This window comes from Cherax quadricarinatus, chromosome 18, assembly GCF_038502225.1.
Source record: "Cherax quadricarinatus isolate ZL_2023a chromosome 18, ASM3850222v1, whole genome shotgun sequence".
NCBI classification, from domain to species: Eukaryota; Metazoa; Arthropoda; class Malacostraca; order Decapoda; family Parastacidae; genus Cherax; species Cherax quadricarinatus.
In genome coordinates, this window is record NC_091309.1 from 7,454,308 (window position 1) to 7,480,370 (window position 26,063).

Consider the following 26,063-nt stretch of genomic DNA (forward strand, 5'->3'; position numbering starts at 1 on the left):
TCTCCTCCTGTTCTTCAAGATTCTCCTTTGTATGGACTGATGAAGCCACTGTGTGGCGAAACGTTTCCTCAATAAAGATACCCAAGAGTTGCACATGTGTCTAATTTATCAACATGTCGGTTCTCTGAACCATTCATCTACAGACATTATTATTATTATTATTATTATTATTATTGTACTAGTAGTAGTATATTTTTATTATTTTCAATATTATTATTTCCATTTGAGCACTAAACCCTTATGGATCATACAGTGCTTAAGACAAGCACTATGAAAGAACACACAATAAACCACATCATTTAAAAAAAATCAACATTTAAACTGTAGCCTAATCACATTAATAAAATTTGTAGATAAGAGACTACAAACACTAAACCTTCCATACAGTAAGACACACTAACACTGATTATTATAATCATAACAAAACGCTAAACACTAATAATGAAAGCTTAAAACTGATCAAAGCTTTCTGAAAGTATCACACTGTTCACCCGTCCTCTCCTTGAGTGACCAATATGGGTTTAGCGCTTTACGCAAATATATGAATTAAAGTGATTTAACCATGAGAAATAGTTTTTTTTTTTGTACACAGTACTGGTAAATGTGCACTTATATTTGCACTTATTTTCCTCTAAGTAGAATACGTCAGTGTTAAGTGTTTGAAGCCATTTACAAGAGGCGATTAAAAGTTGTCGAACCCAGTGCAAGAATCCTGAAGTACCAGCGTCCAAAATTTGAAGCCTATTGAATGAGGTGCTCTCAAGCAACTACTTAAAAGGTATCCCTTGAGGGATACCTCATTCCAAAGTACCGTAGCAAATGTTTACTTACAAGTACCATTGTGTCCTCCAGCGAGTGTCGTACCTCTCCCTCCCTCCCTCACTAGAGGTCCAGGACGAGCAGAGAGGCCAGAGAAAATGGCAGTGCTGGAAATGAGGCTTCTGACGATAGTGACGGTGCTGTCGACGGTGAAAATGATGGTGAGGAGTGACAGTCTCTCCTTCAGTCATGGCGAAGGTGATGATTGTACTGCGGTGTGTTTGACAATATTGGTGTTGTGTTGGCCAGTGGTGTTGTGTTCTTGTTGGTATTGGGCAGTAACGATGTTGTCTTGCCCTTGTGTTGTGATGGCACTGTTGGTGTTGTGGTAGCCTTAGTATCGTCATTTTTTTGCCATTTATGACGTTTGTGATGTGTTCGTCATATTCATGATGTGTTGGTGATTGTGATGTGGTCATATTTATGTATTTGTGATGTGTTGGTGACGTGATGCTTGTGATGTGTTGATGTTTGTCATGTGTTGATTCTTGTGATGTGTTGGTTATATTCACGATGTGTTTGTGACGTGCTAGTAGTAACGTGCTGTTGTGACGTGTTGATGTTGGTGATGTGATGTATTAATGTTCATCATGTGTTGGTGATTTATGTTTTAGTCAGATTTATGTGTTGATTTATGATGTTTTGGTCAGATTTATGTGTTGATTTATGATGTTTTGGTCAGATTTATGTGTTGATTTATGATGTTTTGGTCAGATTTATGTATTGATTTTGTATGTGTTGGTAATGTTTACGTTGTCATTCTGTATCCAGATATAACAATAGCAGTAGGATAAGGTTCGCAATTCCATCTTTAATGCCAAATTTTGAGACACTTCTGTAATACAGTACCACGGACCACATCCCAGTGTTTCGCCTGAGAACTGCTTCAAGCCAGAGGGAATAATGGTTAGGGAGAGAGCCTTTTGATTTTCCATCCTAATCAACCTAAGTACAGGTGGCAGTACTTTTTAATATCTTCCTTTCTTCTTCTTTCTATTTCCTCTAGCCTTTGTTCATCAGATTATCCTTTTGTTTCTATCTTCTTGTTTTCCGTTATCCTAGTACCATGATTAAAAAAGGCTGCCATCACCAGCGTATATCGATTTATTTAACTGTCTAATTAGCGATTGATTTTTGTCAGCATCTGAAGTGGCTGTGCCAAATTACTGGGAGTAGTCATAGTTTTATTACCCGAGTGTTGGTCATTGAATCATTATCTGAGTGGTAATGGACCAGGTCGATTCTTGTGTTATTACAAGAGAAGCCATTTCTGGAACGGTGGGTACGTTCCGTGTTGCTGACTTGCAACATCTGTGGAGATAAGTGGCATAGAATACCAACACGATGGAAAAATAAACACTAATGCGGTATAATGTAATTCTTTATTGACTGGAGGTAAGACTTCAAATACAACTTACCCAACATTCTCCACCTGACTCTCCACACTATATATGCTAGTATACTCTACCCATGTAGATCTGTTTGTGATTTGATAAAGCCCACGCAGTGGGTTTTATCAAGTCACTGCATTTGTGCTTATTTGACCAACATCTGTTTAACCTTTCAGACGAGGTTGAGGGCGTGGGTGAGGCCGGGCAAGTGGTGGTGTACAGGCTGCACACGGAGGCGCCTCCCTGGGAAGGGCTGACGTGGGTGCAGAGGGAGGTGAGTTTTCCTGGAGTGGTGACCCACCTCACTGTCTGCCTCCACTTCCGCATCCTCTTCCTATACACCGACCCGGCGATCCTCCTGAGGGTGGACGGCACGCACTTCGCTGCCAGTAAGAGGCTCGGGGTTCCGTACTGCTCACATAAAGTAGGTAGGAAAAGAACACGATAGGATATGAAAAAAAAGTTAAATGTAGTGTAATGAGGTCCTTATTAACAACGTTTCGAGGTGAGTTTTTTTCCAGTCAATCCTGAAGGGACAATCACTTAAAATAAAGCACTGCATGGGCGAAACGCTGTTATGATCCTTCAGAACTAGGTGCGAAGCTCATCGTTCTTGCCATTAGTAGACTGAGGGTCGAGCCTCAACAGCTCATCGCGCTGAATCGCGTACATTTATATCGTTTAAAAAATCTGATTTTTGTAACTTCATCTCTTTTCCATTATATCTTTCACCAGTCTCTTTTCCTCAGTATACGAGGGCAACTACGCGCTTTTCAACTCTAAATACTTCTGGTGGACGCAGAAGGTGGCTAAGCTGCGGCTTTGGCGGCATATGTGCTTCCTAATGGGGGAGGAGGCGGGTGTGGGCATAGAAGGTCGCTACTTGCCCGGCGTCCGCCAGGGAGACCAGGGACAACCAACCCTCTTTGTCGTGAGTCCCCGCTTTGATGAGTACACGCGGGTAGTTGAGAAAATACTTGGGTTGTGAGTAAAGGGAGCTCCATCACTCACTAACAACCACTTTGAATTACCTTTAAAATTGTAATGAACACTTATCAGTGCTCAGTAATAACCCACATTGAGACAGAAATTCGGAAGATGAATTTGTCGGAAGACATTCACCTTCCAAGTTTGTCTCCATGTGGGTTGATAATTGAGACAACTGGGAATCTTTATTCTGGAAACGTTTCGCCAGCCAGTGGCTTCTTCAGTCCAATACAGAGAAGATCGGTGGAAGATGAGGAGGAGCTTGAAGTAATTAAGTCCCTCAACCTGGAGTCGACGTGTTTACTCCATCAGGATTGTTTACATCAAGATTGTTTACATCAAGATTGTTTACATCAGGATTATTTACATCAAGATTGATGGACTGAAAACATCGACTTAAGGCCGAGGAATTGATTACCTCAAACTCCTCATCTTCCACTATTCTTCCCTATATTGGACTGAAGAGGCCACTGGCTGGCGGATTGTTTCCAGAATAAAAATTCCTAAATGTTGCTCAGTGGAAACAAGTCACTGATTTTTTTTTTTTTGGGGGGGGGATATCCTAGGTAATCTATACATATGCTGCAATGTATGATAAATTAAGTAACTGTATTTATGTGTACCTGTATCTGAATAGTGGTACACTCTGTAATTATTATTTTACTACATGTAAACCACACAATAACCAAATTCTGTAAACTCAGCATTGTAATCCTTATAGAGAATAAACTTTGAATTGAATTGAATAAACTTTCTGTGTAGGGATCGCGGAACCTGACCTTGGGGGTCCCGGCTGGGTTTACTGACCTTACCACCATGGGACCTGTGGGCGCCTACTACACGCCACCTCGCGTCTTCTTCAGGAAGCTCTCAGAGGACGAGGTCAGGAGGTCACTTCAAAAAAAAAAAATCCTGTTACACATGTTGAAAATATTGGTAAACAGATTTGGGGAAAATCTGGTATGTTAGAGAAAGCTTAATTTGTTTTGGGTATAACGGGAGAAAAATGCTTGCTTTGTTGTTCTTCAGCTTTTGATGATAATCCTATCATTATTAACAGTACTCAAGAAATCGTAATGACACGATTGCAAATAAACCATACCCCCGGCCGGGGGTATGGATTATTAACAGTAATAGTAGTAGTAGTAGCACTGTGTTGAAAAGGTACCGATAAACACGTTAGGGGATTGGTAGCTAATTAGATTTCATCCAAGGAAGGGGATGGTAACTCCAATTCAACAGATCAAGAGCCCTTCAACAGCATCAATGCACGACCTCGCCCACACAGTGACGTTGACTAAGTTGGCTGTCTGGGCGAAACGTTGTGGATAATGAAGGCATCTTCTTCGTTTAAGTGTTATTCGCTGTACCTCGTTGGTGTTTACAGACTTTTCAAAATTCAGTTTTTTTTTATTTCCGTGTATACTGTACAAAGATTATGTATGTAGTCTACAATAAAGTATTGTTAGGCATAAAATAAAGTCAAGAATAACAGCTGAAGTAGTGGCAGAAATACCAACAGCAGCAGCAGTAGTATACCTGGAGAGGGTTTCGGGGGTCAACGCCCCCGCGGCTTAGTCTGGGACCAGGCCCCCTCAAGGAAGGTTCCTTGATGCTGGTGAGGGGCTCTTGATTATAATAATGAGACCAGGCCTCGTGGTGGATCAGAGTCTCATCTGTCAGTAGTGTTACTTTGTATTTGTGTAGTATACTTAGATAATCCCAGCTACTTATAGATAGGCTTCCTATCTGTAGGCTGTTACTATCACCACAACTACCTCCCTCAGTTACTGGCTCTGGCTACCTGCACGGGAGTTCCTGAAGGAGAGGTGTTGGGTGAAGAGGATGATAATGGTAGTGGTGGCGGAGAGTGGAAAATCATCTCCACTCATAGAGATGAAACCAATCCCCGCAGCCACCACCAGCTACACCAGCACCTGCACTCCCACTACCAGCACCACCACAGGTACCAGGAGCAGCAGCCCGGCAGTAGTACAGGAGCTTCGGTGCGACGTAGATCCTGGGACAGCGACTCCTATGAACCACACAACTTAACCGGGTAAAAATCTAGTCTCAGCATTGTTCATGCATTTAATACGAATCCGTATTATGCTAATATTACCCCATATTAATGTTAAACCATCACATTAATTATAATACAATATGTTGTGTGTTTATGAATTAAAAAATAAAAAATGGAGTGGTAGAAAATTAAAATATTTAATTGACTTTGAAAAGAAAATCTAAGATTTTTCTTACCTATGTAATAAACCCATTATAATATTAGTCGCATTATTATAGCTTTTACTCTCTCATATCATAGCTAAAGCAATAGAGGATTATAGTTTTATGATGTCTGATATTTTTTGGGGTTATCGTTAGGTAACTGATACGTATGTTACCATGTATGATTCATACACATTTTATTATAATCAAGGGGGAAGCGCTAAACCCGGAGGATTATACAGCGCCTGGGGGGGGGATGTGGAAGGCATTCAGGCTTAATTCGGGGAACTGGAGCACAGATCCAATTCCCTAAATCAAGAGCCCCTCACCAACATCAAGGAACCTTCCTTGAGGGGTGATTCATACACAAATAACCCGCACATAGGCTTATGACGACGTTTCGGTCCGTCATAAGCTTTACCCTCCTATGTGCGGGTGATTTGTGTATTGTTCCAGTCACAGAATTGTGTCACAGGGCTCAACATGGCCGACACGGCAGGTTGTGTAACGGGCTAGCTAAGTAAGTAAGTAAAGTAAAGTAAATTTATTCAGGTAGCTGCGGGATTTTCAAGGATAGCTCCTGGTCAAAGAGGCTGACCAGGTCCCTACTTAACAGAACTCAGTGTGAATGCTTTGAGAAGATCGGACATAGTGTGCAGCGTAAATAGTTGAAGTGTTGTGCAGTTTCAGAGGATTTGGTGTTGTCGAGTCAGGACCAGTCAGCGCCTCCCCCCCTCTCCGCTGAGGGGAGGGGGAGGGTGTGTGTAGTAAACAGTGACCCTCTCATAACGCCTTGCCCATCTGCCTCACCCACCCAACTACCAGCGCCACCCCATCTGTAGAGGGTACTTCTCCCCTAACCCACGATTACTTATGATTCCTCTGGCCCAGACATTCGTCTGAGTCGTGGCCAGGGTCGCCAGCTGCTGGTCACTCATCAGTGGAGGAGGTGCTGGGTAGAGTTGAGGCGCGGGTCGTGTGTTCTCCCCGACCCACCCGCAGGTACCTCCTGGTAGCAGCAGACAGGCACACCTACTACATGGCAGAGAGACTCTGCGCTATCTACGGGGGTACGCTACCCCCTTCCCTCACGGAAGACATGCTGGAGGCCACGAGGGAGGTAAGACTGCTAATTACCGAGGAAGTAGGTAATAAGCATCATTTTCACTCAGAGGCTGTAGTTATTATCTAGATCAGCGAGTCATCACCTCAATAACTTATTCAAGGGGAACATTTTATCTATAAAAAGGTTAGTTTTACGACGAAACTGGATATGGTGTTTCAGACTTTGGACGGAGGTGATTAAAGATCACTTACTGACCACTTCCTGATACACTCGAATATTTATCGTCAGATTTTACTTTGTCAGAAACACAAGATGACATTCATATTATTTCGAGGTACTACCGTTCTGCCAAGTGAGTGTAAAAAGAAAGCCTGTAATTGTTTTACATGATGGTAGGATTGCTGCTGTCTTTTTTCTGTCTCATAAACATGCAAGATTTCAGGTACGTTTTGCTACTTCTACTTACACTTAGGTCACAATACACATACATGTACAAGCATATATATACACACACCCCTCTGGGGTTTCTTCTATTTTCTTTCTAGTTCTTGTTTTTGTTTATTTCCTCTTATCTCCATGGGTAAGTGGAACAGAATTCTTCCTCCGTAAGCCATGCGTGTTGTAAGAGGCGACTGAAATGCCGGGAGCAAGGGGCTAGTAACCCCTCCTCCTGTATATATTACTAAATTTGAAAGGAGAAACTTTCGTTTTTCCTTTTGGGCCACCCCGCCTCGGCGGGATACGGCCGTTGTGTTGAAAGAAAGATGTATATATATATATATATATATATATATATATATATATATATATATATATGCATATATATATATATATATATATATATGTCGTGCCGAATAGGCAGAACTTGCGATCTTGGCAACGCTCATCTTGCCATATAGGTCAAGTAAAAATTTGTGTATGCAATAATTTCGCCAAAATCATTCTGAACCTAACGAGAAAAATATATTTCACTGTGTTTGCTTAGTATTAAATTATTGTAAACAAATCTAAAATATATTTAGTTGGGTTAGGCTAAAATAAATTGTTCTTGTTATAATAGGGTTAGGTAAGTTTTCTAAGTTCCTTTTGGTGCAAAATTAAAAATTTTTACATTAACATTAATCAAAAAAATATATCTTTAAACTTACAAGAGAAAATTTTAGAAAAGACTTAATTTAAAATGAGTTATTGCTAATTGACCAGTTTTACATATTCGGCACGACATATATATATATATATATATATATATATATATATATATATATATATATATATATATATATATATATATATATATATATATATATATATATATATATATATATATATATATATATATATATATATATATATATATATATATATATATATATATATTATATATATATATATATATATATATGTATATATATATGTATATATATATATATATATATGTATATATATACATATATATGTATATATACATATATATATATGTATATATATATATGTATATATATATATATATATATATGTTGAAAGTGAACATAGAAAAGAGTAAGGTGATGAGGGTGTCAAATGATTTAGATAAAGAAAAATTGGATATCAAATTGGGGAGGAGGAGTATGGAAGAAGTGAATGTTTTCAGATACTTGGGAGTTGACGTGTCGGCGGATGGATTTATGAAGGATGAGGTTAATCATAAAATTGATGAGGGAAAAAAGGTGAGTGGTGCGTTGAGGTATATGTGGAGTCAAAAAACGTTATCTATGGAGGCAAAGAAAGGAATGTATGAAAGTATAGTAGTACCAACACTCTTATATGGGTGTGAAGCTTGGGTGGTAAATGCAGCAGCGAGGAGACGGTTGGAGGCAGTGGAGATGTCCTGTTTAAGGGCAATGTGTGGTGTAAATATTATGCAGAAAATTCGGAGTGTGGAAATTAGGAGAAGGTGTGGAGTTAATAAAAGTATTAGTCAGAGGGCAGAAGAGGGGTTGTTGAGGTGGTTTGGTCATTTAGAGAGAATGGATCAAAGTAGAATGACATGGAAAGCATATAAATCTATAGGGGAAGGAAGGCGGGGTAGGGGTCGTCCTCGAAAGGGTTGGAGAGAGGGGGTAAAGGAGGTTTTGTGGGTAAGGGGCTTGGACTTCCAGCAAGCGTGCGTGAGCGTGTTAGATAGGAGTGAATGGAGACGAATGGTACTTGGGACCTGACGATCTGTTGGAGTGTGAGCAGGGTAATATTTAGTGAAGGGATTCAGGGAAACCGGTTATTTTCATATAGTCGGACTTGAGTCCTGGAAATGGGAAGTACAATGCCTGCACTTTAAAGGAGGGGTTTGGGATATTGGCAGTTTGGAGGGATATGTTGTGTATCTTTATATGTGTATGCTTCTAGACTGTTGTATTCTGAGCACCTCTGCAAAAACAGTGATAATGTGCGAGTGTGGTGAAAGTGTTGAATGATGATGAAAGTATTTTCTTTTTGGGGATTTTCTTTCTTTTTTGGGTCACCCTGCCTCGGTGGGAGACGGCCGACTTGTTGAAAATATATATATATATATATATATATATATATATATATATATATATATATATATATATATATATATATATATATATATATATATATATATATATATATATATATAAAAACACTGATCTCTGGCTGAAGGAGACTCGAACCTACGAACCTTAGGACAAGGTACGCAGTGCTTTACCATTGGTAAAGCACTGCGTACCTTGTCCTAAGGTTCGTAGGTTCGAGTCTCCTTCAGCCAGAGATCAGTGTTTGTGTATATTTCGCCTGCTCTCGTGAATTCCTTGCATTGTTCAAATCTCTAGTAAGGCTGATGCATGCAGGGGATGAGATGAAAAGCTGTAAGCCTTCTCCCTGAAAGCTGGCTGCCATGGATCGAACGTGTAGCGCATGCTACACGCCAAGGTATTGTCCAGTGTGGGTAGATTGGTAAAGCACTGCGTACCTTGTCCTAAGGGTCGTAGGTTCGAGTCTCCTTCAGCCAGAGATCAGTGTTTGTGTGTGTATATATACATATATATATATATATATATATATATATATATATATATATATATATATATCTTTCTTTCAACACACCGGCCGTATCCCACCGAGGCGGGGTGGCCCAAAAGGAAAAACGAAAGTTTCTCCTTTTACATTTAGTAATATATACAGGAGAAGAGGTTACTAGCTCCTTGCTCCCGGCATTTTAGTCGCCTCTTACAACACGCATGGCTTACGGAGGAAGAATTCTGTTCCACTTCCCCATGGAGGTAAGAGGAAATAAACAAGAACAAGAACTAGAAAGAAAATAGAAGAAAACCCAAAGGGGTGTGTATATATATGCTTGTACATGTATGTGTAGTGTGACCTAAGTGTAAGTAGAAGTAGCAAGACATACCTGAAGTCTTGCATGTGTATGAGACAGATAAAAAAAGACACCAGCAATCTTACCATCGTGTAAAACAATTACAGGCTTCAGTTTTACACTCACTTGGCAGGACGGTAGTACCTCCCTGGGCTACCGTCCTGCCAAGTGAGTGTAAAACGAAAGCCTGTGATTGTTTTACATGATGGTAGGATTGCTGATGTCTTTTGTCTGTCTCATAAATATGCAAGATTACAGGTATGTCTTGCTACTTCTACTTACACTTAGGTCACACTACACATACATGTACACATTTATTTATACACACTCATCTGAGTTTTCTTTGATTTTATCTTAATAGTTCTTGGTCTTATTACTTTTCCTTTTATATCCATGGGGAAGTGGAATAAGAATCTTTCCTCCGTAAGCCATGCGTGTTGTAAAAGTCAACTAAAATGCCGGGAACAATGGGCTAGTAACCCCTTTTCCTGTAAAGATTACTAAAAAGAATAAGAAGAAGAAAATTGTCAAAGTGGTGGGGATTTTCTTTCTTTTTTGGGTCACCCTGCCTCGGTGGGAGACGGCCGACTTGTTGAAAAAAAAAATATTATATATATAATTATATATATATATATATATATATATATATATATATATATATATATATATATATATATATATATATATATATATATATATATATATATATATATATATATATATATATATATATATGTATATATATATATATATATATATATATATATATATATATATATATATATATATATATATATATATATATATATATATATATATATATATATATATATATATATATATATATATATATATATATATATATATATATATATATATATATGCATCTTACGATGTGATACAAACTTTTTCCGTACCATATTAATCCGTAAGCCAACGATGGCCGTATCGGAAGATTTTTTTCTGAAGCATAAACCTAGACTTGTTTTGGTCACCATGCGATCCAAGGAAGGTTTTCTCGTATCACAACTCCAGCCCATAGAAACTCAGCCATCCAAGAAAGGTATCCCCCGTATCACAACCTCAGCCTTCCCCAGTACCTCAACCATCCAAGATAGGTATCACATACCCCCAGCCCCCACTACCACAACCATCCAAGAGAGGTATCACATAACCTCAGTCCCCAGTACCTCAACCATCCAAGAAAAGTATCCCCTATATCACATCAACACAGTCCCCAGTACCTTTACCATCCAAGAAAAGTATCCCCTATATCACATCAACACAGTCCCCAGTACCTTAACCATCCAAGAAAAGTATCCCCTATATCACATCAACACAGCCCCCAGTACCTTAACCATCCAAGAAAAGTATCCCCAATATCACATCAACACAGCCCCCAGTACCTTAACCATCCAAGAAAAGTATCCCCTATATCACATCAACACAGCCCCCAGTACCTTAACCATCCAAGAAAAGTATCCTCTATATCACATCAACACAGCCCCCAGTACCTCAACCATTCAAGAAAGATATCCCCAGTTTCACATGATCCCAAGGTAAGCTTCCCAATATATACATTGTTTACCCTTGGCATATAAGCTACGTAGCCCAGCATGAAGACTAAGTCCATCCAACAATCCACAGTGTGGTACAGTGTTATCAGTGACGTAGAATATATTGCCTAATCAAATATTCCATACAAGAAGGGTATAACGTTTGGTTGTTGATTACTCCATTCCATGACTCAATTATATAGAGTGCATGTGCCTCGATAATTGCTGGGTAATTATCGGTCACTTTAAATAATTCATAAAATAATTACATGTCGACAGGAATGGGTAAAGATCTCGCTGATGAAGCAATTATTTCTTACTCGAAGATTATTGTTTCTCGAAAACTTTGTGTTGAAAACAACTTTTTCTTCACTTTATGGTTATTGTTTTTATATAATAATAATAATAATAATAATAATAATAATAATTATAATAATAAACACTTTAACAACCTCTATACTTGCGTAAAACACAAACTAAGAAAAAATATTTAATAGCCAATAGTCGTAAAAAATATATGAATGTGTATGTACGTGTGTGTGTACAAACTAGTCTAACTTTTGCGTTAACTTACTAGTTCTTACTCTTGTAATATTTCCTTTCAGTTGCATGGAGAAGCCTGTTTGAGTTCTTCCTCTGTAAGCAGTGGGTTTCGTAGGCGACTGAAGTGAATAAACCATGGGGATATTCTGTATGTTATTGGGATAAAAAAGGAAATTTTAAACTTTGGAGCGAAGAGTAGGCTGGAAGCGGTGATAATGAGTTTGGGAATATTGTTTCGTGTGAGTATTATAAAAAATTATAGGAGCATAGAATTTGGAAGACGGTGAATGTATTATTCAGAGGGCTGAGGGATTGTTGAGGTAGTTCGGGTATTTAAGGAGGATGGAGCAAAACAGGTTATCCAAGAGAGTGCAAAGAGGGAGTAGTAGAGGTCGTCCTAGGAAGGTTAGGAAAGGGGGGGGGAATGATGCAAAGGAGTGTTAAGCGGTAGGAGCTTGAATACCCAACAGTCATGTGTTAGTGTGTTAGATCGGGGTGACCAGAGACAAGTGGGTACTCACCTAATTGTGGTTGCAGGGCTCGATTCATAGCTCCTGGTCCAGCCTCTTCACTGGTCGCCACTAGATCCACTCTCTCCCTGCTCCATGAGCTTTATCATACCTCTTAAAGCTATGTATGGTACCTGCCTCTACTACTTCATTTTTCATTCCATTCCACTTCCTGACAACTCTATGACTGAAGAAATACTTCCTAACATGTGTATTGGGGAGAGTTGACTCCTCTGAGTCTTCAACTTCCAATTGTAACCTCTTGTTGCTGTGTCCCATCTCTGGAACATCCTGTCTCTACCACCCTGTCGATTCCTTTCAGTATTTTATATGTCGTTATCATGTCTTCTCTATCCCTCCTGTCCTCCAGTGTCGTCAGGTCGAGTTCCCTTAACCTGTCCTCACAGGACATGCCCCTTAGCTCCAGGACTAGTTTCGTTTCTCTAATTTACTGACGTGCTTGGCCAGGTGTGGGTTCGTTTGAATGTATGTGTGTGTGTGTGTGTGTGTGTGTGTGTGTACTCACCTAGTTGAGGTTGCAGGGGTCAAGTCCAAGCTCCTGGCCCCCGCCTCTTCACTGGTTGCTGCTAGGTCACTCTCCCTGTACCGTGAGTGTGTGTGTGTGTGTGCTCACCTAATTGTGGTTGCAGGGGTCGAGACTCAGCTCCTGGCCCCGCCTCTTCACTGATCGCTACTAGGTCCTCTCCCTCTCTGCTTCCTGAGCTTTGTCATACCTCTTCTTAAAACTATGTATGGTTCCTGCCTCCACTACTTCACTTGCTAGGCTATTCCACTTCCTGACGACTCTATGACTGAAGAAATACTTCCTAACGTCCCTGTGACTCGTCTGAGTCTTCAGCTTCCAGTTGTGACCCCTTGTTTCTGTGTCCCCTCTCTGGAACATCGTATCTCTGTCCACCTTGTCTATTCCCCGCAGTATCTTGTATGTCGTTATCATGTCTCCCCTGACCCTTCTGTCCTCCAGTGTCGTCAGTCCGATTTCCCTCAACCTTTCCTCGTACGACATTCCCCTGAGCTCTGGGGCTATCCTTGTTGCATACCTATGTACTTTCTCAAACTTCTTGACGTGCTTGACCAGGTGTGGGTTCCAGACTGGTGCTGCATACTCCAGTGTGGGCCTAACATACACAGTGTACAGTGTCTTGAACGATTCCTTATTAAGGTATCGGAACGCTATTCTCAGGTTTGCCAGGCGCCCGTATGCTGCAGCAGTTATTTGGTGTGTGTGTGTGTGTGTGTGTGTGTGTACTATTATAAATTTTATAGATAATATAAGTAAATAAAAAAATTCCGAAGAAATACTAAGTATATTTAAGCAGGGTATAAATACCAAATAAAAACGTTGCCTGATGTTGCAGCTGATGACTGAGTTGCCTAACATGATGCTGTTCGCCTGGATCAAGTCAAGTGGTGTCAACAGCAGCAGCTGTAGGTCGGTCAGCCTGCAGCCCCTGGAGGCCGAGGCCCTAGACATGTCCGTCTCTTGCAGCCACTTGGCTGACAAACTCCTCTGCCAGGTGAGTACGACTCTCATGGCTTCACCACTGATCAACACGCTAGGTGTTGAATAAGGCATATGTACAACACTTGGGTATCTTTACTGCGGGCAATAAAGTTACCTAAGTGTTGCACATGTGTCGTATTCATCAACTTGTCGATAGTGTCTGTCATTAATAGCAAGATAAACTTAGTGCTGAAAAACTGTACATAGAAACGTTTTCACAAAGCTTCTTTGCACCTCTCTAATCTTTAATTACATTCAGTCAGCTTAATAACATGCATATAATTAGCTCCTCAGACATTAAATCATAAACGTCTTCGGCAAGAACACTAGTTTGTTGCATGTTTTGTGTATAATTAAAGTAGTTATATCTTTCATTTATGGCAATATATTTTTTCCGTGAATTACTGTATCTCAGATCAGTTTAAAGCCGTTTTTACACTCACTTCGAATGAGAGTTCTGGTGTCTAATATTCCTTGTTGTGTGTCTTTTAAGGTGCCTTGGTCGTCTCCTATTGAACTACGACACAACGGCCCAGCAGGTGCTGATGACCTTTTCTTCTTGGAGCCCCGTGGGATAGAGCCCAGGTTCTTCTCCCCCCGAGGCCGCCAGATATCCTCCCCAGAGCCTGAAAGCCTTGCTCTTCATGACTACGAGGGAGCACTGCTGGCGACTGCCACTATGAGCACATACAAGCCGATGGGACGACACTTGTGGAGGGACGCTCACACCAACACCACCAAGACCATGGTTCTTACTGTCTGCAAGCAGGTACACAACCACTCTACACACAGCTCCTCTCTACCCAGGTAAAGGTAGAAAGAAGAAAAATTAGGCTGAAATAAACAGGAATCAAACTAAACATGCCTAGATCAGACCTAAAGAGGGCGCTGGTAAACGAAATACCTAAAAAAAATGCAGCGCTGTATGACCCATTAGATTTAGCGCTTACTTATGATTGTAATAATAGGAATAAAAAAATTGAGACCGGGAAATAAAAACAATAAACTACCAGACCGTCAGTTAGTAAGGGTAATGTTTATCAGAGGCTTTTTGCATTACTGTAGATCAAGGGAAGTTACGCGTGTTCCCTTTATGTTATTTTACTATAGTGTTCCTGACTGGTGACGGTGGTTCATCTGTCACGAAGGCCTAGTCTCAGACCGGACCGCGGGGGGCGTTGACCCCCTGAAACCCTCTCCAGGTAAAGCAACACAGCATCTTCATGGGTTTCAATGAGGTGATGACCCGTGCAGTGGTCAAGCATCCTTGGGGTATAAAACCTTGCTGACCTACCCTAGTTAGGTTTTACATCCCATTCAATAAGCAAAGGATCACTACAGTTTGTTAGAACTAACAAAACTTTGATTAGACGTTCATAGCGACTTAGATAATACCATCTCTTAATATCTTGATGTTCTGTATGAAATTAAAAGATGCCCTAGTAGTACATATTATTAATGTATTTTTCCTGTGAAACAGTGTTCCTATACTAAGAAATGTACATGGTAACTGAGACCATCTTTTATACTATTCTATACAAGAATACTATTTGCTAGTTAAAAACCGTAACGTCGTGACAGACAAAATTTTAACGCATAACTACGATTTTTTCCATGCACAATAAACCTGTGTAAAATATAATACTATCATGAAAAATAAACTTCTGTTATTTGGATGTCCATAATGGCACTATTTCTGTTTTAAAGGAGGAATTTACGTGCAACGACGGCTGGTGCATCCCGTTGTCGTCTCGGTGCAATGGTGTCAACGACTGTGGCGACGACTCGGATGAGCTGTGTTCCGTGTTGTTGCCGCTACCGTCGTCTTACCGTGCTGACCGCTCCCCGCTGCCCCGGACACCACTGGCACTCACAGCCAAGCTGGTGCGGGTACACCATGTTGATGTTGTTAACAATCACATCACCGCCTGGCTCCAGGTGTGTCACAAACACCCCTCATGCAAATTTTTTGGTATGTTTGTTACCGATTGCCTTTGTATGTTAAATACACATAAACATACATCAGATGTGTATCTACATGCTTTTAAGTCCCTACATATCTCACCAGTATCAATGCTCTAAGCTCTTCGGGCAGCTAAACCCATGTTTCTCACTCTTTCAGCTCAATACTCAGTGGAGGGATGGACGGGTACTCCTGTCGCAGCTGAGTGAGACATCCTTGGATAACATCCTGCCGGAGGAGACTGTCTGGAGCCCCAGATACTCCCTCACCAACGCCGTCTTTCACGACCGTGTCTCCTATGCTCAACACCGCAACTCTTTCCTGGTCACCTTCGCCTCTCGGGTCACGCGAGGCAAAGTTGACTGTATTGACGGCTACGAGGGTGAGACTAAAGCTCCTTCTCGCACCCTTCTGTTGAAGATCCTAGACGCTGGTGAAGGGTTCTTGGTCAAGCCTGACTACCTCCCATTCAACAGGAATCGTGTGATCCCTTTAGTGCTTCTTCACTATATGTACTAATTTGTATCGTCTATCAGTTTACATTCATCATATACAACCTATATGCGGATGAGGTAAATTATTACTCTTATGGAATGGCAGGATTTTCAGAATTATTTTTGTCACGAATAGCATCAATAGTGCAGTAGCTACTTCTTAAACCAGTGAGGATATTACCAGACCTGTGTTGGGTGTGCTAGGAGACTGCAAGGAGCTTTCACACGAGTCCTTGAACACAACTATGCCTGCAAGATACATAAAAAGAAAGTACTTGCATTATTCAAAGGGAACAAACAGGCGCATCTAATGGACTGGACAAAGGAGCTATGGATCGACCCCAGCAACCACAATTAAGTGAGTACAAAGGTTGCCCCCTCAGAGGAGATTCCTTGACTCTAGTGAGGGGTCTTGATCCAGGGAATTGGATCTGTGCTCCAGTTCCCTGAATTGAACCTGAATGCCTTTCATTTCCCCCTCCCACAGGCGCTGTATATTCCCTACGGGTTTAGCGCTCCCCATGACAACAATAATAATAATAGACAACGGCTAAAATTATTATTGTCAAAGAAGAAAATAGGAAACGACTGCATTTAGAGGGTGGACACAAACAAACTTCCAATACCATCGAACCGAGAAAGCGGACATTTAGCATTACAGAATTTCTAACTAGACTCACCTTGAAAAATTCTCCAAAACACAGTTATGCAGGTGATCCAGCAACCTGAGATCACCACTCCATCATTACCTCAAAATGCCTACTTTCACCGCACCTTTTTTGTATATATTGCCATGTCGCATGTGCCATGTATCGATAGAGTCCCCATGAGTGGGCGAAACGTTGCCTTTAAAATGCAGCTTTTCCTTCAGATGTTACTATACTAACACCAGTATCACCACTGACCCTACAATCACCACCACCAGGCTATGTGTACAACGGGAGTACTGACGCCATCTTGGAGCGCCAAGAGAACTTCATGGCTGCCTGCATCTGTGACTTCGATCTCACCAACTTCCCTTTCGATGTGCACGAGTGCCACATCAACATTTCAATCATCAACAGAGGCACTTTCCACTCCACCTTTGAACCGCAGGTAAACTTCGTTACTCATTTCGACCAAAACGAAAGTAATACTTTCGGTCGTTTCCTTTAGCAGTGAGTTACAAATGATATTTTGTATGATTTTTTTTTTAAATATTGTGTTCATGGAGTTGGACCTAACTGCAAAGATTATTTTTTTCTTATGTTTTGTATTCCATTATTAACGTCACCAATAAATGTCTCATATAACTGCATTTTTGTGCCTGTTTACTAGGCATATTAATGGAGGTTAATCTAATAATATCTACTCTGGACATTGTAAAGGTACATTAGATTACAGATATATGAAAAATGGCTAAGTTAGGGTTCTATTAGCTACAGTGCAAATAAAATAATGATGCAATATTTGACCATGTGAATATAACCTCCGTTATATTCAAGTGGGATTTTCCGTCAGTGTATTTTATTGGGATAAAATACTTAATTTTCAATTCTACCACAAAGAAGGGCATAAAAATTCTATAACGGTGATCTTCACACCAACTCCAAGGCTGAGGGAGTGATTACCTTATCTTTTGTATATAGTTCTACTGTCTGCAAATTAATGTCCTAGATTTTTTTTGGCAGAGTATCTGGATAAAGTCAGAACCCTCGACGCTGACGCTCTTCCAGGCCTCGGAGCTGCGGTATGTGTACCAGCGGGAGAATGGTTCCATCTCTACCATCAGCTTCAGGGTAAGTCAGTCAACCTCTTGCATGAGATTGATTAAAATTTCAGTGAACTTCAGAAAAGTGTGTGCTAGTGAACGGATTCTCGTAAAAAATATTGTCAGAGGTTGTAAAAAGTTTAAAATTATTTTTATTATTCAGAATACAGAGACGGGAGTTCGTACGAACCTAATGTGGTTGTTCTTTTCATTTATTTTTAATTACGTATTTCTAATAAAGGCGTGTTTGTGTGATTTCACAGCTCTGTCACTATGATTAGAGCTTATATGACTTTGATTGCCTATCTATCTATCTATCTATCTATCTATATATATATATATATATATATATATATATATATATATATATATATATATATATATATATATATATATATATATTTTTTTTTTTTTTTTTTTCAACAAGTCGGCCGTCTCCCACCGAATATCCCGAAACCCCTCCTTTAGAGTGCAGGCATTGTACTTCCCATTTCCAGGACTCAAGTCCGGCTATATAAAAATAACCGGTTTCCCCGAACCCCTTCACTAAATATTACCCTGCTCACACTCCAGCAGATCGTCATGTCCCAAATACCATTCGTCTCCATTCACTCCTATCGAACACGCTCATGCACGCCTGCTGGAAGTTCAAGCCCCTCGCCCACAAAACCTCCTTTACCCCTTTAAACCTTTTCGAGGACGACCCCTACCCCGCCTTCCTTCCCCTACAGATTTAAATGATCTCTGTCATTCTACTTTGATCCATTCTCTCTAAATGACCAAACCACCTTAACAACCCCTCTTCAGCCCTCTGACTAATACTTTTATTAACTCCACACCTTCTAATTTCCACACCGAATTTTCTGCATAATATTTACACCACACATTGCCCTTAGACAGGACGTCTCCACTGCCTCCAACCGCCTCCTCGCTGCTGCATTCACAACCAAAGCTTCACACCCATATAAGAGTGTTGGTACTACTATACTTTCATACATGATGTAGTGGAAGTTTTAGCAGTAAAGGTCGAGAACCAAAACCTAGTCATTGTGGTAGTCTACAAGCCTCCGGATGCAACATCCCAGCAATTCCAGGAACTGCTGTTAAAAATTGACCACTGTCTGGAAAATCTTCCAGCTCCTGCACCCAACATCTTGCTCCTGGGGGATTTCAACTTAAGGCACCTAAAATGGAGGAATATAGCAAATAATATTGTTGCAGTAATAACACCAGGAGGCAGCTCTGATGAAAATTCACACTCACACGAGCTTTTAAATCTCTGCACAAAATTCAATTTAAGCCAGCAAATAATAGAGCCTACTAGACTGGAGAATAAACTAGACCTCATCTTCACTAACAATGATGATCTGATAAGAAATGTCACCATATCAAAAACAATATACTCAGATCACAACATAATTGAGGTTCAGACATGTATGCGTGGAGCCCCAGACCGACATAATGAGACTAGTCAGGAGGGAGCATTCACCAAATTCAACTTCAATAACAAAAACATAAAGTGGGACCAAGTAAACCAAGTCCTAACCGATATAAGCTGGGAAGATATACTAAGCAACACAGACCCCAACTTATGCCTAGAACAGATTAACTCAGTGGCACTCGATGTATGCACAAGGCTTATTCCTCTAAGAAAAAGGAGGAATAACAGAGCGGCTAAAAGAGGTCAATATATCTGAAATGCGTAGGGAGACACTGGTCAGAGAAATAGCAAGCATCGAACTTAAGCTAAAGGAATCTTATAGGAGTCAGGAATCGCGGGAAGAACTAAAAGCCATAAATGAAATTGAAAGAAACCCAAAGTATTTCTTCTCCTATGCCAAATCAAAGTCGAGAACAACGTCCAGTATTGGGCCCCTACTTAAACAAGATGGGTCCTACACAGATGACAGCAAGGAAATGAGTGAGCTACTCAAGTCCCAATATGACTCAGTTTTTAGCAAGCCGCTAACCAGACTGAGAGTCGAAGATCAAAATGAATTTTTTTATGAGAGAGCCACAAAATTTGGTTAACACAAGCCTATCCGATGTTATCCTGACGCCAAATGACTTCGAACAGGCGATAAATGACATGCCCATGCACTCTGCCCCAGGGCCAGACTCATGGAACTCCGTGTTCATCAAGAACTGCAAGAAGCCCCTATCACGAGCCTTTTCCATCCTATGGAGAGGGAGCATGGACACGGGGGTCGTCCCACAGTTACTAAAAACAACAGACATAGCCCCACTCCACAAAGGGGGCAGTAAAGCAACAGCAAAGAACTACAGACCGATAGCACTAACATCCCATATCATAAAAATCTTTGAAAGGGTCCTAAGAAGCAAGATCACCACCCATCTAGAAACCCATCAGTTACACAACCCAGGGCAACATGGGTTTAGAACAGGTCGCTCCTGTCTGTCTCAACTATTGGATCACTACGACAAGGTCCTAAATGCACTAGAAGATAAAAATAATGCAGATGTAATATATACAGACTTTGCAAAAGCCTTCGACAAGTGTGACCATGGCGTAATAGCGCACAAAATGCGTGCTAAAGGAATAACAGGAAAAGTCGGTCGATGGATCTATAATTTCCTCACTAACAAAACACAGAGAGTAGTCGTCAACAGAGTAAAGTCCGAGGCAGCTACGGCGAAAAGCTCTGTTCCGCAAGGCACAGTACTCGCTCCCATCTTGTTCCTCATCCTCATATCCGACATAGACAAGGATGTCAGCCACAGCACCGTGTCTTCCTTTGCAGATGACACCCGAATCTGCATGACAGTGTCTTCCATTGCAGACACTGCAAGGCTCCAGGCGGACATCAACCGAATCTTTCAGTGGGCTGCAGAAAACAATATGAAGTTCAACGATGAGAAATTTCAATTACTCAGATATGGTAAACACGAGGAAATTAAATCTTCATCAGAGTACAAAACAAATTCTGGCCACAAAATAGAGCGAAACACCAACGTCAAAGACCTGGGAGTGATCATGTCGGAGGATCTCACCTTCAAGGACCATAACATTGTATCAATCGCATCTGCTAGAAAAATGACAGGATGGATAATGAGAACCTTCAAAACTAGGGAGGCCAAGCCCATGATGACACTCTTCAGGTCACTTGTTCTATCTAGGCTGGAATATTGCTGCACACTAACAGCACCTTTCAAGGCAGGTGAAATTGCTGACCTAGAAAATGTACAGAGAACCTTCACAGCGTGCATAACGGAGATAAAACACCTCAATTACTTGGAGCGCTTGAGGTTCCTAAAACTGTATTCCCTGGAACGCAGGCGGGAGAGATACATGATTATATACACCTGGAAAATCCTAGAGGGAGTAGTACCGAACTTGCACACAAAAATCACTCACTACGAAAGCAAAAGACTTGGCAGACGATGCAACATCCCCCCAATGAAAAGCAGGGGTGTCACTAGCACGTTAAGAGACCATACAATAAGTGTCAGGGGCCCGAGACTGTTCAACTGCCTCCCAGCATACATAAGGGGGATTACCAACAGACCCCTGGCAGTCTTCAAGCTGGCACTGGACAAGCACCTAAAGTCGGTTCCTGACCAGCCGGGCTGTGGCTCATACGTTGGTTTGCGTGCAGCCAGCAGCAACAGCCTGGTTGATCAGGCTCTGATCCACCAGGAGGCCTGGTCACAGACCGGGCCGCGGGGGCGTTGACCCCCGGAACTCTCTCCAGGTAAACTCCAGGTAATTCCCTTCTTTGCCTCCATAGATAACGTTTTTTGTCTCCACATATACCTCAACGCACCACTCACCTTTTTTCCCTCATGAATTCTATATTTAACCTCATCCTTCATAAATCCATCCGCAGACACGTCAACTCCCAAGTATCTGAAAACATTCACTTCCTCCATACTCCTCCTCCCCAATTTGATATCCAATTTTTCTTTATCTAAATCATTTGATACCCTCATCACCTTACTCTTTTCTATATTCACTTTCAACTTTCTACCTTTACACACACTCCCAAACTCATCCACTACCCTTTGCAATTTTTCTTTAGAATCTCCCATAAGCACAGTATCATCAGCAAAAAGCAACTGTGTCAATTCTCATTTTGTTTGATTCCCCATAATTTAATCCCACCCCTCTCCCGAACACCCTAGCATTTACTTCTTTTACAACCCCATCTATAAATATATTAAACAACCATGGTGACATTACACATCCCTGTCTAAGACCTACTTTTACCGGGAAGTATTCTCCCTCTCTTCTACACATCCTAACCTGAGCCTCACTATCCTCATAAAAACTCTTTACAGCATTTAGTAACTTACCACCTATTCCATATACTTGCAACATCTTCCACATTGCTCCCCTATCCACTCTATCATATGCCTTTTCTAAATCCATAAATGCAATAAAAACTTCCTACCTTTATCTAAATACTGTTCACATATATGCTTCAATGTAAACACTTGATCTACACATCCCCTACCCACTCTGAAGCCTCCTTGCTCATCCGCAATCCTACATTCTGTCTTACCTCTAATTCTTTCAATTATAACCCTACCGTACACTTTTCCTGGTATACTCAGTAAACTTATTTCTCTATAATTTTTGCAATCTCTTTTGTCCCCCTTCCCTTTATATAAAGGGACTATACATGCTCTCCGCCAATCCCTAGGTACCTTCCCCTCTTTCATACATTTATTAAACAAAAATACCAACCACCCCAACACTATATCCCCCCCCCCTGCTTTTAACATTTCTGTCATGATCCCGTCAGTTCCAGCTGCTTTACCTCCTTTCATTCTACGTAATGCCTCACGCACCTCCCCCACACTCACATCCTGTTCTTCACTCCTAAAAGATGGTATACCTCCCTGGCCAGTGCATGAAATTACCGCTTCCCTTTCTTCGTCGACATTTAGAAGTTCCTCAAAATATTCTCGCCATCTACCCAAAACCTCCATCTCCCCATCTACTAACTCCCCTACTCTGTATTTAAGTGACAAATCCATTCGTTCTCTAGGCTTTCTTAACTTGTTTAACTCACTCCAAAAAATTTTCTTATATATATATATATATATATATATATATATATATATATATATATATATATATATATATATATATATATATATATATATATATATATATATATATATATATATATATACTTGTAAGATGTATAGATACATATGTATTATAAAGGTTAATGAGCACAACACAGCTTCACTGATGGTGGTGTTTCAGGTGTTGTTGAGTCGTCAGTTCGGAGCATACCTGCTGACTACCTTCCTTCCTTGCTGGATCCTGGGAATCATTGGTTTCACTACTCTCTACTTCAGAACCTCGGACTTCAGGTGTGTCGTACACTGTGACTATGTGTTGTCACTCATTAATCAAATTATATTCGTCAAGGGTTGACTTCCAAGTATATCAGTTATACTTGATTTTAATAATGTCTGCTATTGAGGTCAGGCTTATTGAGCGATAATTTGAGGGTAGAGATTTAGTTCCCGTTTTGTGCATTGTCATCACGACTCACAAACTCGCAATAACGCAGATAAACAAACCAGGGAACGGGTGGGATTTGAACCCATGTAAAGTGAGTCGTAAATATCCTCAGCACGAAACCCGTTTGAAGCGATATTTTGAATAGACTAATTACCAGCTTGTACAATATTTAGAAAGATATATTGGCATTTCTCTTCGTTAGTAAGTTCTTCAATGCTACAACCACTGGTCAGGTTATCGCATTCTACGCTAGCCAAGTTATTCTTTAATTAAGGTACTGTAATCTGTCAGAGCAAATCTGGGACCTTTACTGCATTATCGTACTTCCTTGCTATATTAAAAATCATTGTTTCACATTTTCCACATTACAAAACTTGTAATGAGAACTCCATACAAATATTGCAATATAATTGTTGCATTTAGCTGGTCCCGCCCTCAAAATCCATTATCACCCAAATCAACTGTTGAGTAACTGGCGCCAAAATTCTAATCAACAGCGAAATCTAATTAATTTAAATTTGTTTTCATCGTCATTTGCGTGTCCATTCATTAATTTGTGTCTCTAGTTTCTAATAAGATTTGTGGTTATGTCTTCAGTGAACGGATCAGCGTGACGCTCTCGTGCCTGATCGTGATAGCGGCCCTGTACTCCCAGATCACTTTCACCATTCCTCAGTCTTCTTCTCCCAAGGTCATCGACGTGTATTTCTTCTACTTCATCGTCCGTCTTTTCAAGACCTTTGCCCACCACTCGGTTCTCTACCTGCTTGAAAACCGCCGCAAAAAGAGAGAAGAGAGGCAAAGGGTTGAGAATGGAGAAGTGTCTACGACGGAGAACGGCATTCACGAAGTCAGTGAAAGGGATCTAGACGGAGACACATCATCCGAAGTAGAATCGACGGATATTAACACTGTTTTGGAGCTTAAATACGTGTCAAGCATTAGTTCCCAGAAAACCTTAGCAAAGATCCCGTCTCCTGCGCCGAAAAAACCCCCTCCACAGTATGACAGGATCTTTAATCTAGCTGGGATCACCTGGGGTATTGGCACTGACTTCATCTTCATTTCTGCGTTCTCCTACTGGATCTTGAGCTCTAGACAGCGAGTCATTAACACCTTTGAAGAGTCTCTCGTGTAACAGTTTTGATTCCATTGTGAAAACTGTAATCTTAGCCGAATTATAACAGGTCCTTATCAGATAGGCCTATCAGCATATTTAACAAGTGTATAAAAAAAACACATACTTTTCATTCTTTTATCATTCCACTGTCAAATTAGACCTTCTTCAAGCCAAGAATTGAAGAGTGGGTTAATTAAGTTAGACTGTGAATCTTAACTACCGCAAAGCGAAGTCACCAAACAACTAGAAGTTAGAGAATTAGACACATGTGCAACATATTGGTATCTTTATTTGTAGGCGTTTCGCAATCCACTGGATGGTGGAAAGCCTACAGATACAGATACCCAGGTGCTGCGCATGTGTCTAATTCATCATCTTGCGGTACTGTATACCATGGATGTACAAGTAGAAGCTATAGTCAATGATTTTCAACCTCTTTAATGGTAAAATAAATGCACCATCTGTTAAAGTAGCTACATAATTTTTTCGAGCTAGATCTCATACACCAATTGACTGTAGAAGAATGGTATACAGTACCGACAAGATGAAATTAAGACATGTGCAACATCTGGGTATCTTTATTGTAGACGTTTCGAAATCCAGTGGCTTTATCAATAAAAATTCCAGGACATAATTTGAAGACAGTAGAACTATATACAGAAGATGAGGTAATCAGTCTCTCAGCCTTGGAGTTGGTGCGAAGAACACCGTGGTCGTGGAGATTCTGAAGCAAGAAGAAGAATCGAAGAAGACGACGAGAGCTGTCGTGAGATGGGAAGGATGGAAGTAACTGGAAAAGGATGGGAAGCAGGGGAAGAGGAGGAATCAAGGCAAGTGGCCCAACCACTTTGGGACATGTGGTACCGAAGTATTGGAGGCGTAGATGGAGAGGCTTGGATGATGTCGGTACTTGGCTCGATAGGGGAGGATGGCGAAGGCAGCGGCAGGAGCTGGGAGTGTCAGAAGGCAGCAAGCAGGATGAGTTGTATTGGTGGAGGTCGGCTTGAGGTGTGTTAAGCTACTGACCCATTACAAAGATTCTGGAGCTACGGTATTTGCATGGTCATGAGTTTAAATTTGCGGTCTGGGTCGATCTCTGGAGCATTAAGGAGATTGATGAGTTCTCTAAGGAAGAGAGCACGTGATGGTCTACAGACGAACTTGACTTCGTCGCTCTGGAGCAGGGGGATCAATGTCTTTGCATCCATTTCTTTAGGATACTCAGGAGTAGTGAAGAAAGA

The 26,063-nt window shown here is 40.7% G+C and overlaps 1 protein-coding gene across 1 annotated transcript; it reads left to right on the forward strand.

Annotated features, from left to right (window-relative positions):
• Nucleotides 1-837: 837 nt before the first annotated feature.
• LOC128689344 (uncharacterized) lies at nucleotides 838-24,840 on the forward strand. The gene is made up of 14 exons (XM_053777522.2): nucleotides 838-1,017; nucleotides 2,387-2,599; nucleotides 2,960-3,141; nucleotides 3,960-4,079; nucleotides 4,985-5,256; nucleotides 6,315-6,543; nucleotides 13,850-14,008; nucleotides 14,489-14,764; nucleotides 15,703-15,933; nucleotides 16,118-16,340; nucleotides 17,378-17,547; nucleotides 18,123-18,230; nucleotides 23,439-23,548; nucleotides 24,300-24,840. The coding sequence occupies exons 1-14, from the start codon at nucleotides 918-920 to the stop codon at nucleotides 24,838-24,840; spliced, it is 2,934 nt and encodes a 977-aa protein (XP_053633497.2). The 5' UTR covers nucleotides 838-917.
• Nucleotides 24,841-26,063: the final 1,223 nt, after the last annotated feature.